Here is a 14,440-nt window from a genome sequence, read left to right as displayed (position 1 = left end):
TGGTCGCATCCCGCCTTCTCCAGGCTCCTGCAATGCGCCTGCCACTTCATTAAAAAAAGACCATTGAGTATGCTGAGCTGTTACTGCGGGGATGTCTATACTGATCAAAGTAAATAGATATATAGGGAGAATCAACTAGCCTTTGTTGATATGTGTGCCCGACAACTTTTGGGTTGTCGGCTGGTTGCGCCCGAGACATCTTGTCTCTGGTGGCCTTCATTTCCGGGCAGTCCCTTGTTGGGTGCGCGCAGTCTTCGCCGTGGAACAAGCAGTAAAATCTGCGCGGCTGTGCGCCCGTCCTCGGCCCCGTCTGAAATTTACAACTCATGGCTAGCAATCCGCTTAGGGCTCACAAAAACATTGAAGATGAAGGATATACGATGGCTCTGAACAACCTTCGTTTAGAGGTAATTGAATTAAGAAATGAAGGTCTTGAAAAAGACAAAATCTTGATTTCATTGGTAAACAAAGTGAAATAAGATGAAGCTAGTTTCAATGCTCAAGCCGAAATTCATAAGAATGAAATCGAAGACCTTTGGAAGCAGTTGGCAGAAGCCAAAGAAAAATGTGCTCTCGCAGAAGCTAACTGGGAGATCAGTTAATATTGGAAAAACCATTTAGAGAAAACAGTTGAAGAACTTCGCTCATCCAAGGAAAGATGCTTTGAAAAATCCTTGGGCTGTGTGGAGAAAATAAAGGCTAGCTTCGCCAACGTGGGCACCTATTCTAACGAAGATAATTTTATACAAGACGACCCTGAAGGTGTTATCGAATGGATAAGTGGAGAGGCCGAAGCTTTCGAAGAAATATTAAGTGACCGCGGGGATGTCTGCGCGTTCTCTGGTGCAAGGGGAATTTCAGCCATCCTGGAGAAGGCGGGATGCGACCATGTCAAGACCCTGGCCCAGGCCGAAGCTGCCTTCTCCGTGGATGATACAAAGGATCCCTCAGCTGAATCAAATTTAGAGTAGTGAACCTATCATCGACCGGTATACCTTTTGATCCACGGACTTACCTTCCGTGTCGAGGTCGAGATGCCCATTGGTTCCCATGGGTGTCTTGATGGGCTTGGCATCCTTCATTCCAAACTTGTTTAGAATGTCTTGAGTATACTTCGTTTGGCTAATGAAGGTGCCCTCGTGGAGTTGCTTTACTTGAAATCCTAAGAAGTACTTTAACTCCCCCATCATCGACATCTCGAATTTTTGTGTCATGATCCTACTAAATTCTTCACATGTAGATTCGTTAGTAGACCCAAATATAATATCGTCAACATAAATTTGGCATACAAACAAATCATTGTCAAGAGTTTTAGTAAATAAAGTAGGATCGGCCTTTCCGACTTTGAAGCCATTAGCGATAAGAAAATCTCTAAGACATTCATACCATGCTCTTGGGGCTTGCTTGAGCCCATAAGGCGCCTCAGAGAGTTTATAAACATGGTTAGGGTACTCACTATCTTCAAAGCCGGGAGGTTGCTCAACATAGAATTCTTCCTTGATAGGTCCATTTAGGAAGGCACTCTTCACGTCCATTTGGTAAAGCTTGAAGCCATGGTAAGTAGCATAGGCTAATAATATTCGAATTGACTCAAGCCTAGCTACGGGTGCATAGGTTTCACCAAAATCCAAACCTTCGACTTGGGAGTATCCCTTGGCCACAAGTCGGGCTTTGTTCCTTGTCACCACACCATGCTCATCTTGCTTGTTGCGGAAGACCCATTTGGTTCCTACAACATTTTGATTAGGATGTGGAACTAAATGCCATACCTCGTTCTTAGTGAAGTTGTTGAGCTCCTCTTGCATCGCCACCACCCAATCCGAATCTTGTAGTGCTTCCTCTACCTTGTGTGGCTCAATAGAGGAAACAAAAGAGTAATGCTCACAAAAATGTGCAACACGAGATCTAGTGGTTACCCCCTTATGAATGTCGCCAAGGATGGCGTCGACGGGGAGACCTATGGTGGGAGGACCTACTCCGAGACCTATGTTAGTACATATTTTAGTTTTATTAAACCGGTTGTTTAAAGTATTCAAATAGATAGAGAACCGTTTAGAGAAACTCTACATATAGAGGATCCAGCAGCGTTCTCTAAATTTAGAGGACCGTTTAGAGGACGTTGCTGGAGGGAGTAGAGGATGTCCTCGTCCTCTAAATTTAGGGTACAGGACCCTTTAGAGGGTCTTGTTGGAGCCAGCCTAACCTTTTCACAGGCACGCAGCCGCCGCCGTTTCTTCATCTTCATCTTCCATCTTCTCCATCTTCCGCTCCCTCCCTACTCGCGCTCAGCACGCAGGCGACGGCGGCGGCGCTCAGGCTCGGGCTCTCAGCGACGGCATCAGCTGCTTCACCTCCCGCCTCGCGCCCTTGCCTCCGGTCCTCCGCACACTGGCCGGTGACCCTGCGTGCGTGCCTCTCTTTCTCCTCCCGCCTCCGTTGGATCATCGACGGAGCCCGGTTGCTGCGCCGCGCGCGGCCTGCGGGCAGCGGGAGCCAGCAGCCGCTGCTCCACCAAGACGGTCGCGCCGCTTTGGGAGCGCTTATTATGCCCCAAAGCGAAGAGTGACCCGTCGTCCGCTTAGCGCTTCAGTGCGCTGAAGCGTCAAGCGTGCGCTTAGTGCCGCATTTTGGAATCCTGCACGCGCTTAGTGCTGGTCCACCAAGACGGTCACTGCTCGGTTTAGACTTTAGAACTTTAGATTTAGACTGCTGAATGGTGAATGCTGATAAGAGTGGTTCACTTCTTTCAGTGTTTGCTGGATTCAACCCCCCCAATCTCCATCTCCGGTGCGGCGGTGTCTTGCAGCTGCAGGTACGGCTCCACCTCTTCTCCCCAGTCCCCGTTCATCTTAACGAAAGTAAAGCCTAGTCCTGACTGATCCAATCTAATTCACTTAGGGCTTGTTTGGTTCAACCCCAATCCATATGGAGTCGGTTTCAATCCCCAGTAAGTCAAAATCCCTCTCAATCCATATCAATCCCCTCCAATCCATATGGATCACAAATAACCGAACAAACCCTTAGGGAGGACTTCAACCATGAGAACCACACCAATGACTGCAGTAAGAGCTATGAAATGTGTTGTAACTGTGATGGACAGAAGGCCTAGTGAGTTTTGTTTTGGTTGTGTCCTAGTCAAGTCTTGGACTAACCCAATAACCTTAGAACAAAACACACTTGTTGTTGCTCCATCATCTTTTGTGAAAGATCGAAACAAGAATGACCTTAATGTCCAGTTTTTTATGAAGTCCAGTTAGTGGTATCCGTGGCAACTAAAGAGGACACTTTCCATCTTAGAACCAATGACCATTCAAAATGTGAGGAAATTAAATTAATCGAAGATTAACTTATTATTGACTATTTGAAACCAAGTCAGACATTTATGATGCCTCATATGAACTATCGTCACACATACTACTACCAACCAACTTTTATCACATTAGAAACTCTTGAATCATATGGTTTTCAGTCATATGGTCCAATTGTCAATTCAAGAGATTATTTCTTGGTGTCATGTCCATATTTTCTGGTGAATCGCAATGGAGAGACTAGTTTAGCAGGATCGCCTGTATTTACTGAGGATAGCAGTTTTGCAATAGGATTCGTTCTACGAGATTGCCACAATGGTAATCAAATGAAGGTGGCAATAGCATCAAAACGATTCCGTATAGTCATCATCAACATCATCAACATAGCCTTTTAGTCCCAAGCAAGTTAGGGTAGGCTAGAGTTGAAACCCAACAAGAAGTCACCAAAAAGAGAAAGAGAGAGAACGGGGAGGGGAAAAGCTTTTGAGAGCACTAAAAGGGAAAAGGCCTAATCACGATTCGGGCACGTGGATAGCTTCTTTCCAAGCACTTCTATCCAAACACAATTCCTTTGGGATATTCCATTCCTTCAAGTCCCTTTTGATTGCCTCCTCCCATGTCAAGTTTGGCCGCCCTCTACCTCTCTTCACATTATTGACCCGTCTTATGATACCTCTGTGCACCGGTGCCTCTGGGGGTCTCCGGTGGACATGCCCAAACCATCTCAACCGGTGTTGCATAATCTTTTCTTCAATTGGCGCTACTCCTAGCCGATCGCGTATGTCATCGTTTCTCACTCGGTCCAATCTTGTGTGCCCACATATCCAACGCAACATACACATCTTTGCGACACTTAGTTGTTGGATATGCCATCTCTTAGTAGGCCAACACTCGGCCCCATATAACATAGCAGGCCTAATCGCCGTCCTGTAGAACTTGCCTTTCAACTTCTGTGGCACTCTCTTGTCACATAGGACTCCCGATGCTTGACGCCATTTCATCCACCCTGCTTTGATCCTATGGCTAACATCTTCATCAATATCACCATCTCTCTGTAGTATCGATCCCAAATAACGGAAGGTGTCCTTCTTTGGTATTACTTGGCCTCCCAAGCTTACATCTCTATCCTCACTAATTGTAGTACCAAAGTCACATCTCATATACTCGGTTTTGGTCCTGCTAATTCTAAATCCTTTTGACTCTAGGGTCTGACGCCATAACTCTAGCTTTCTATTTACTCATTCCCGGCTTTCATCTACTAGAACTACATCGTCAGCGAAAAGCATACACCAAGGGATATCTCCTTGTATATCCCTCGTGACGTCATCTATCACTAAGGCAAATATATAAGGGCTCAAAGCTGAACCTTGATGTAGTCCTATGTTAATCGGAAAAACATTTGTATCACCATCAGTTGTTCGGACACTAGTCACAACCTTGTCATACATGTCCTTGATGAGCGTAACATACTTTGTTGGGACTTTATGCTTATCCAATGCCTACCACATGAGATTCCTAGGTATTTTATCATAGGACTTTTCCAAGTCGATAAAAACCATGTGCAAGTCCTTCTTCTGCTCCTTATACCGCTCCGTGACCTGTCTTATTAAGAAAATTGCTTCCATGGTTGACCTTCCAGGCATGAATCCAAATTGGTTCATGGTGATATGCGTCATTCCTCTCAGGCGATGCTCAATAACTCTCTCCCATAGCTTCATAGTGTGGCTCATGAGCTTAATCCCTCGATAGTTGGTACAACTTTGAATATCTCCCTTGTTCTTGAAGATTGGTACTAATGTACTCCTCCACTCATCGGACATCTTGTTTGATTGAAAAATATGGTTGAACAACTTGGTTAGCCAAACGATAGCAATATCCCCAAGGCATTTCCACACCTCTATTGGGATACCATCCGGGCCCATCGCCTTGCCCCCTTTCATCCTCTTTAAAGCTTCTTTGACATCTGACTCTTGGATCCTGCGTACAAAGCATCTATTTAAATCATCAAAGGAGTCATCCAATTGGGTGTCCATAGTCTCATTCTCACCATTGAAAAGATTGTCAAAATACCTCTGCCACCTCTGTTTGATGTCTTGACCTTTCACCAAGAGTTGATCCATCTCATCCTTAATGCATTTAACTTGGTTGAGGTCCCTTTTCTTCCTTTCCCGAATCCTAGCCATCTTATAGACATCCTTCTCCCCTTCTTTTGTACTTAGTCTTCGGTAAAGATCATCATAGGCTCGACCCTTTGCCTCACTCACAGCTCGCTTTGCAGTCTTCTTTGCCACCTTATACCTCTCTATGTTGATCGCGCTCCTGTCATGGAACAAGCTCCTGTAACATTATTTCTTCTCCTTTATTGCCTTTTGAACATCCTCGGTCCACCACCAAGTATCTTTAGGTTCACCTCTACTCCCTTTGGTCACTCCAAACACCTCTGACGCCACCTTCCTAATACAAGTTGCCATCTTCACCCACATGTTGTTTGCATCTTCTTCTTCGGACCAAGCGCCCTCCACAAAAACTCTTTCCTTAAAAAACTTCGGATGTCTCCCCTTTGAGTTTCCACCACTTCGTCCTCGTAATTTTGGCTTGTTTATCCCTATGGGTACGGATCCGAAAACGAAAGTCAGCCACCACAAGATTATGTTGGGGCACAACACTCTCCAGGTATCACCTTACAATCCAAACATGCTTGTTTATCTTCTCTCCTTGTGAGAACGAAGTCGATCTGGCTCGAACGATGGCCACTGCTAAAAGTCACCAAATGAGAATCTTTCTTTCTGAAGAAAGTGTTGGCTATCACGAGGTTGTAGGCTACAACAAAGTCCAAAATATCCTCTCCTTGATTTCTACTACCATACCCGAAACCTCCATGAGCCAGCTCATAACCTGCATTTGTTGAACCTACATGACCATTGAGATCTCCTCCTATGAAAAGCTTCTCATTGGTGGTTACTGCTCTGACCATGTCATCTAAGTCTTCCCAGAACTTCCTCTTCTCGCTCTCACCGAGACCAACCTGAGGGGCATATGCACTTATAATGTTCAAGACTACATCCCTCAAAACTAGTTTGACTAGGATAATCCTATCTCCCTGCCTTTTGACATCCACCACTCCATCCTTGAGGCTCTTATCAATCAGGATACCTACTCCATTTTTATTTGCCACTGTTCCTGAGTACCAAAGCTTGAAACCAGTGTTCTCCACCTCCTTCGCTTTTTGCCCCTTCCATTTTGTCTCCTGGACACATAGGATATTAACACGCCTCCTGCTCGCTGCATCGACTAACTCTCTTAGCTTACCCGTAAGGGACCCTACGTTCCAACTACCTACACGGATCCTAGTCGGCTCAACTAGCTTCCTTACCCCTCGCACCCGTTGAGACAGATGCGAAGACCCTTGCACATTTGTCACTACACCCGGGCGCCGATGTAGCGCGCCACTAAGGAAGCGACGACCCGATCCTTGCTCACTTGACACCGCATCCAGATCACGACACGGCGCGCCACCAAGGGGGTGGCGGCCCGGCCCTTGCCCATTTAACACCATACCCGCGTTCCGATATGGCGCGTCGCTAAGAGGGTTACGCCCCAACGGTTTTCTATTGGGTTTCATTTCCATTTGAGTGGCTAAGTTTTTTATAGTTGGCTCGCCACGCCTAACGCAACCCTCCTCCTTGTACCTGGACTTGGGACCAGGCTATGCTGCACGAACATATGCTGAGACAACATAGGCGGAGTTGATTAATGAGCGAACTGGAAAATTCCTCTTTAAGATTGAAAAAGATGCAGAAAGGCAAGAAGGGCGGTGTTGATTTGACTAGAAGATTTCATAAGGAAAAAAGAAGTTGCAAGATTGATTTGGTCTCAGGTCTGCTAGTTCTTCCTCTTTTATGCTAGCCTTCCTTTCCTCCTCTACATTTTTCACAGATTTATTTGAGCTTTCACAGTTGTTTTAATGTTTCATTTCGTCAACTAGGTCACTTGCGTGATGGGGACTCTAATCAAGATGTATTCGCTAAGCTACCTGGCTGGGTTAAATCAGATATTTGTAAAAGTGTTGTCTCAATTTCTTTGTGCAATGGTGATCATATATGCTGCTATATTCTTAGTTTTCCAACAAGTATATATTGAAACATTACCAGTTAAATGATTCGAGCTGCAATCTTCTGTAGGAGACATAACCTTATTTTCTTGCTCGGGCATAGCTATAGCACACAAGGGATACCACCTTACAATGTGTCTGACTTCTGCAAGTTTGGTTAGGGCTTTTCATGGTAAAACAAACGAACAATACTATGAATTAAAGGTTGGTGCTGACATTTGTTAATTACTATTTTGTTTGCTCCTGTTTATTATGTGATTATTTCTTGCCTTATTATTGTTTTGTAGATTAAAGTGCGCTGTGAAGGCAATGAAGTGTACAAGGGTTTTTTGGCTGAATATGATTTAGATCATAACTTCGTTGTTGTCAACATTGATGCCTTCCTTGGTGTTCATGTTGGAAGTTCCCAATGTGTGCTGGAATCTGTGCTCCGTGGTGCGGCATATGTAGTTGGGCGTGGTGTCTCTGGTGACCTAATATCCAGGAGTGTCGAATTGGGCTGTGATCTAAGCGTATCTAAGCATGGTCAAGATCTTGAGAGTAAAACCTCAGAGGTACACTTGCATGTTGATATGACCATTTTATTCTGCTTTTCTGTATGCACGCAGGCAATAAAATAAATTTTATTTTGTTCCATAACACCTACATTTTGTTCAAATGTAAGCTCTGATTCCTATTGCCTTTATTTTTTTATTAGGCTTGGGAAGGTGGAATAGTTTTTTCTTTAAATGGGGAATCTGTTGGCATGAACCTTTTTCTGGTTATGGGAAGGACCATTTTCCTACCATGGGGCACAATCTTCGAGCATCTGCGGCATTTTGGGAAATCCTGGCAAAGGTAGGTAGGTCTTGCACTCAAGAATTTTGGTTACAGGTATGGCTAGTTGATGTATGCACTTCATTAGTTTACCTACTTCATTCTACCTCACTTCCCCCGTCCCTTTACATGAGCTTATAAGTGCACCCTTTTGTGTTCCAGGCAGCATATGCATATGATAATCTGGATCATCTGCTGCTCTTACTTATCTTATTTGTCGCAGTCTCTCAATGTTTACTTTTAATATTAACTTGTTTCTTTAACACCTCAACCAGAATATTTGCTGTCTTTAGACATGTATCTCAGTTTCCGTGTGCTGGATTTGTCATATTTGTGCCATTCTTGGAGCTGCATGCTTATCTTACTAAAATGTGCACACTAGAAGGCAGTGATTTCATATTGCCTGATCGGCTGATCGTTTGGCCTGGAATTCTAAGTATATTCTTATATAGATATAGAATATACTTATATAGTGTAGGTATAGAATATACTTAGAATATAGAGACTAGAATTATGAATTATGAAAATTGACCAGCACGGCAGCAGTATGAATTACGAAAATGGAAAACAGAGATCACCAGCAAGTCTATATGAAACTATGAATTTGCAAGTCTTCTACATTAATCACTCACCATGTTATGAATTAAACTTGCCCTATAAACTTAAGTAAATAATCATGCTACTTTCACCTTTTTTAATGTTATGCATGATGCTTGTAAGGGTAATTTAGTTCATATCATGAGGTTTCCTTATTTTAGTAACCTTTTTATCATTTATATACTAGAGGTTGCTAAATAGTAAACTATTGCTTGTGTTTCAAATGCAATCATTTTTAAGCTATTTCATGGAAATTCATAAGTAGAGATTGTTCTCTTTCATTTGGTAAAATCACAAGCATTAAAGGTTAATCTTCACCTAAAAGAAAGATTAGGAATGCTCAAGGCAAAGGTATGGAACTAGTTGTTTCATTTGGTATGTTTGTGATTTCATTATAGATAGGAATATATAAACAAATGTTGGGGGTAGACGAGCCCAGCATACACCTTTGTGAACATGCTTGAGCCCATAAAGCTAGATTCAAATCCAGCTTTGTTTTTAGCGAGCCATTTAAGTCACTGTCGGCAAATTAAGAATGTTCCATACTTGAGCAGATTCACGATCAAAGAGTAATGCTCACGAAAATGTGCAACACGAGATCTAGTGGTTATCCCCTTACTGCGGGGATCCAAGGGAGAGCTCCTGCCACTTCATTAAAAAAAAGACCATTGAGTATGCTGAGCTGTATTATGCATTGACAACTTTTAACTTAATATGCTTTGACTAATTATATTTTGGTTTAACGTAATATGCATTGGCTACTTTTTAATGTTCTTGAAACCATTTTGGTTTAAGCTGTGACTAACCTTGAATTAGGCGAGATAATCACCCCCACGGGTACTGTAGCATATATATAGGCAATATGGGCCTTATGGGCCTTAACACCCCCTGTCAAACTCAAGGCGGAAGTGGAGGATTTGAAGCATTGAGTTTGATTAGATGAAACTGATGTTGTGCCCTAGTTTGTGCTTTTGTGAAGAAATCCGCAAGCTGTAATTCTGAGGGCACATATTGAAGATCAATGGTCTTCTGATGACAATGAGATCTAGTGAATGAGACATCAACACCAATGTGTTTTGTGAGTTCACGCTTCACTGGATCATGACAAATTTGTATAGCTCCAGTGTTGTCACAGCGAAGAAGTGTAGGCGAGTCACAAGAAACGCCTAGATCAGCCAAGAGCCAACGAATCCAGATAATCTCAGCAGTAGTAGTAGCCAGGGCTCGAAGTTCTGCTTCAGTACTAGATCTAGATACAGCAGCTTGCTTCTTGGATTTCCAAGCAATAGGGGATGATCCAAGAAGAATACAGTAACCAGTGATGGAGCGACGATCTGTAGGATCACTGGCCCAGGTAGCATCAGAGTAAGCGTGAAGCTGAAGTGGGGAATTTGAGTCATAAAATAAACATTGTGTTTTAGTCCCCCGTAAATATCTAAGCACACGAAGTAAGTGCCCATAATGAACTGATGTAGGAGCAGAGACAAACTGACTCAAGATCTGAACCGCATGAGCAATATCTGGCCTGGTGACAGTAAGATAAACTAAGCTGCCAACAAGATGTCTGTATCGAGATGGATCCTCCAAAGGTGTCCCATCAGTCGGACGAAGAGATAAGTGTAGATCCATAGGCGTGGCAACAGTGCGAGTATCACTAAGACCAGAACGATCAAGAAGATCTTGTATGTACTTGGCCTGAGAAAGATAAATACCATTTTGAGTCTGCAAAACCTCAATGCCCAAGAAATAACTGAGTGCCCCCAAGTCAGACATTTGAAATTCCTTACTCAGAGACGCCTTCACATGAGCAATATGGTCTGGATCATCGCCTGTAATCAACATGTCATCAACATATAGTAATAACAACGTGCGTCCTCGTGAAGAAACATGAATGAACAATGCAGGATCATGATCACTAGAATAGAAACCACAAGCCTTGATGACAGAAACAAATCTCTCAAACCAAGCACGAGGAGCTTGTTTGAGACCATACAAGGCTCGACGGAGACGACATACATGCCCTGATGGAACCTCTATCCCAGGAGGTGGATGCATATAGACTTCCTCATGTAAATCACCATGAAGAAAAGCATTTTTGACATCCATCTGAGAGATAGTCCAAGAAGATGAGGCTGCAACAGCAAGTAAAGCTCGGACAGTAGTCAGATGGGCCACAGGTGCAAAAGTCTCATCATAGTCAATACCCTGTGTCTGTTGAAAACCTCTGGCCACAAGACGAGCTTTATATCGCTCAATAGACCCATCAGATTTGGTTTTAACCTTGAATACCCATTTGCACGTGATAGGTACAACACCAGCAGGTAACGGAACAACATCCCATGTACATGTGCGATGAAGGGCATTTAATTCATCAGTCATAGCAAGCTGCCACTCAGGTATACCAGACGCCTCTTTATAAGATGATGGTTCAGCAATGACTGCACCAGCACGGGAAAACCCATAACGTTCTGGAGCTGCAATAGTGCCACGGTCACGAAGATGATACCCCTGATTAAAAACAACATGAGAGTCATCATTGTTAGTACAAGTATCAGCAACAGGATCATCATCAGGACTGGCCGTGGGAGTAGAGCGAGGACGACGAATGTAAGTCTGAGTGACAGGTGGTTTGGAAGAGTAAGACGGAGATGTTGTGGAAGTGGAAGGTGGTGTGATGGGAATAAGGACATCTGGAGTAGAAACAGTAGGTGGTGATACTGATGAAGTTTCAGAAATGGGAGGAAGGCTCATGAAGGCGGTAGACTCTGTGGAATAAAAAGAAGAATGAGTGGAAGAGTTGTAAAAGAAGGGTCGGTTTTCATTAAAGCTCACATCTCGAGAAATACGCATGCGACGAGAAGATGAATCATAACACCGATAGCCTTTATGTTCAGGGCTGTATCCAAGAAAAACACACTCAACAGATTGAGCAGTCAACTTAGTACGTTCACGAGGTGATAATAGTACATAACACGTACATCCAAAAACTCGAAGGTGGTCATAACGTGGAGGAGTTGACTGGAAGCCACCTGCGCAGAAGCAGCGACAGCAACAACAGTGTAGAGTTGCAGTCCTGCTCGGCACAGAAGTGGCGAGGGCGCAGATCCGGATCAGGCGGATCAGACAGACAGCGCAGAATTGCTGACAGCGCAGATCCGGTGAAGGCGCCCTGCAGACTGCAGTTCGACTCGGCAGGCAGCTGGCCAGCCGCCGAGCCGGCGGACCACCAGGAAGAAGATGGCGGGCTCCTGGCAGGCACAGCGACAGCAGCAACGGACTCCTGGCGGGCACAGGAAGAGGGCGGCGGACGTGACAAATCCGCGCGGGGCGACCAAGATCCGGTCCTGGCGGGCACAGGAAGAGGGGGAGCTCGATCGACGATGAAGCAGCAGATGGGGCGCAGACCGAGACGGCGGATCCGGCGGACGGTGGATGCGCAGGCTGGATCCGGCGGACGGCAGACGGCGGGCGGCGGATGGCAGACGGCGGACAGCAGGCCGCGACGGCGACCGGGAAAAGGAGGCCCGCGGCCGCGACGACGGGCGGGAGAGGGAGGGCCGCGACAGCAACCAGAGAAGGGGAAGAAGCTGGCTGCGAGGGCAGCACAGCGACGGCGCGACGGCGCCGAAAAAAATTGGATCAGGGTTGGGTTTAGATGTAAACCCTAACCCTAACCTGCTCTGATACCATGTGACTAACCTTGAATTAGGCGAGATAATCACCCCCACGGGTACTGTAGCATATATATAGGCAATATGGGCCTTATGGGCCTTAACATAAGCTATTTCATCACCTATATTCCTTGCATGTTATTTTTTATAAGAACATCTACTACGGCTGGATGGATATAGTTGGCTATCTGCATTTTCTAGCCTTTCATTGAATATTTTTCATTTGTGCTTCAGTTCTATCATTTATATGTTAATATGTCTGTGTTATTGATCTTATTCGAAGTTCTTGACAACATTTGTTATATCGTATCACCATTCATAATCTTATGATTATTTTTCTTCACTTGTCTCTTATGATTATTTTCTTCACTTGTAATTTTTTTTAAGTTTCTGCATTTCATTTAATTTTGTACCCTTATAGGTCCCAGATGAGGTTGCCAAGAAATGCCACTCCTGCGCTGTTGATTTTAGCCCTTTCAATCGCAGGGTAATCTACATAGCACATTTGTCTTTGTATTCATTATCTAAAGGGCATACCCAGTGCCGAAGGCTCCTACATGAGTAGGGTCTAGGAAAGGGATAAATCAAGTCAAGTCTTTCTCCTGCAAATGCAGAGAAACTGCTTTGAACCCGCGACCTGGTGACTCAGTGAAACAACTTTTACCACAGCACCAGGTCTGCCCTTCTTAATGCCTTGAGTTAAAATTTTAATTCTTTAAGATGGGTTCCTTCCTTGCAGCATCATTGTCGGAACTGTGGTGAAATCTTTTGTGACAAATGCAGCCAGGGAAGGATTGCTCTGACGGCTGAGGATAATGCTCCACTTGTCCGAGTTTGTGATAGATGCATGGTAGGTTCTGCTACTCAATTGTTATTATTTTTTATTCTTACATTGACTGGAATTACTTTACTTCAATGTTTGCTTTTATCGTTAGCTCTTTCTTTCAACTCCAATTTTATGAATACCAGCTTTGTTGAAACAAGATTATCCAGTAGTTGCCAGTTCAGTCATCACTTCTTTGTTGCTAGCTGTTTGGAACCAGGATTACACTGTTATATATGCAGCTTGTCTTGCTGACTTCTTTTGTAATGTTACTTCAGAGTGGACCCACACTATATCTAAGGTTATTTGGTCGTTGCAGTTCTCTGTCTAACTATTATTTCATAATTTTTGTTTGAGAATGTATTTCTGGTTTGTTAGTACTGACTTAAATACATCTTGGCTATATCTATATTTATGGTCAGTAGTTTCTGATAGTTCATGGAAACTATGAATTATGATTTTTCGTTGGTGAAGTTGCTATGCCATGTGTTCATAGTAGTTCTTATGCCGTACAGACTGAGGTCACTCAAAGGCTTAGCATTGCTAAGGATGTTGCCAACAGATCTGCAACTGTTCAAAGTCATGAAGATCTTGCAAGAAAACTGAAGGTAATATACTGTTTTTTTCCTGTCATATATTCATTTAAGTGGCTGTGCACTTGAATTAATTGTGCATGCTTGGTTTGAAACCGAGTTATGAAAGTTTGGTCGCATTCATTATATTTAGCATGCACTCTATTTCAAAAATGTTAGGTGTATTGAAATTAAAAAAAACAAACATAGTAAAGTTTGACTTGACCATCATTCAAAATATATGTATGGTTAGTGCAAAAAAATATGCATCACTAGATTTGTACTTCCACACATAATTGATAATATATTATAAAAGGAACTAATGGCCAAATATGCCTTCAAATATTTTCTGAAATGCTAATACGCCTTATAAAAAAAGATGTGAGGAGTATTTGGTTCGGTGCCTGGAATGTGGCAGGATTTCATTTCTTATTGATGTGTGCTATATAATCTTTTGGCAAAGCATGAACAAATTGTGGATGACCAATTTCAGAACAGAATTAAGTTTTCTACATTTTGTGAGTTCTTATACAGGGTAAAAG

At 43.6% G+C, this 14,440-nt stretch overlaps 1 protein-coding gene across 1 annotated transcript; it reads left to right on the top strand.

The window, feature by feature from the left end:
- The first annotated feature begins 7,006 nt into the window (after window positions 1–7,006).
- Window positions 7,007–14,058, top strand: LOC103644339 (uncharacterized). Its single transcript, XM_008667552.4, has 8 exons — window positions 7,007–7,185; window positions 7,294–7,398; window positions 7,490–7,623; window positions 7,707–7,973; window positions 8,117–8,256; window positions 12,925–12,990; window positions 13,243–13,353; window positions 13,842–14,058. Exons 1-7 carry the CDS (start codon window positions 7,062–7,064, stop codon window positions 13,304–13,306), a joined length of 900 nt encoding a protein of 299 aa, XP_008665774.3. The 5' UTR covers window positions 7,007–7,061; the 3' UTR covers window positions 13,307–13,353; window positions 13,842–14,058.
- Window positions 14,059–14,440: the final 382 nt, after the last annotated feature.

This window comes from Zea mays, chromosome 1 (assembly GCF_902167145.1).
Source record: "Zea mays cultivar B73 chromosome 1, Zm-B73-REFERENCE-NAM-5.0, whole genome shotgun sequence".
Lineage (NCBI taxonomy): Eukaryota > Viridiplantae > Streptophyta > Magnoliopsida > Poales > Poaceae > Zea > Zea mays.
Note: the sequence above shows the minus strand (reverse complement) of the source record. Positions and strands in the feature narration are given on the sequence as shown.

Bases quoted from the DNA above. Each gene is read 5' to 3' on its own strand.
- LOC103644339 (XM_008667552.4), top strand. From the start codon at position 7,062: ATGAGCGAACTGGAAAATTCCTCTTTAAGATTGAAAAAGATGCAGAAA. The intron at 7,186-7,293 runs GTCTGCTAGTTC...TTCGTCAACTAG, and splicing joins CAAGATTGATTTGGTCTCAG to GTCACTTGCGTGATGGGGAC. The intron at 7,974-8,116 runs GTACACTTGCAT...TTTTTTTATTAG, and splicing joins TTGAGAGTAAAACCTCAGAG to GCTTGGGAAGGTGGAATAGT.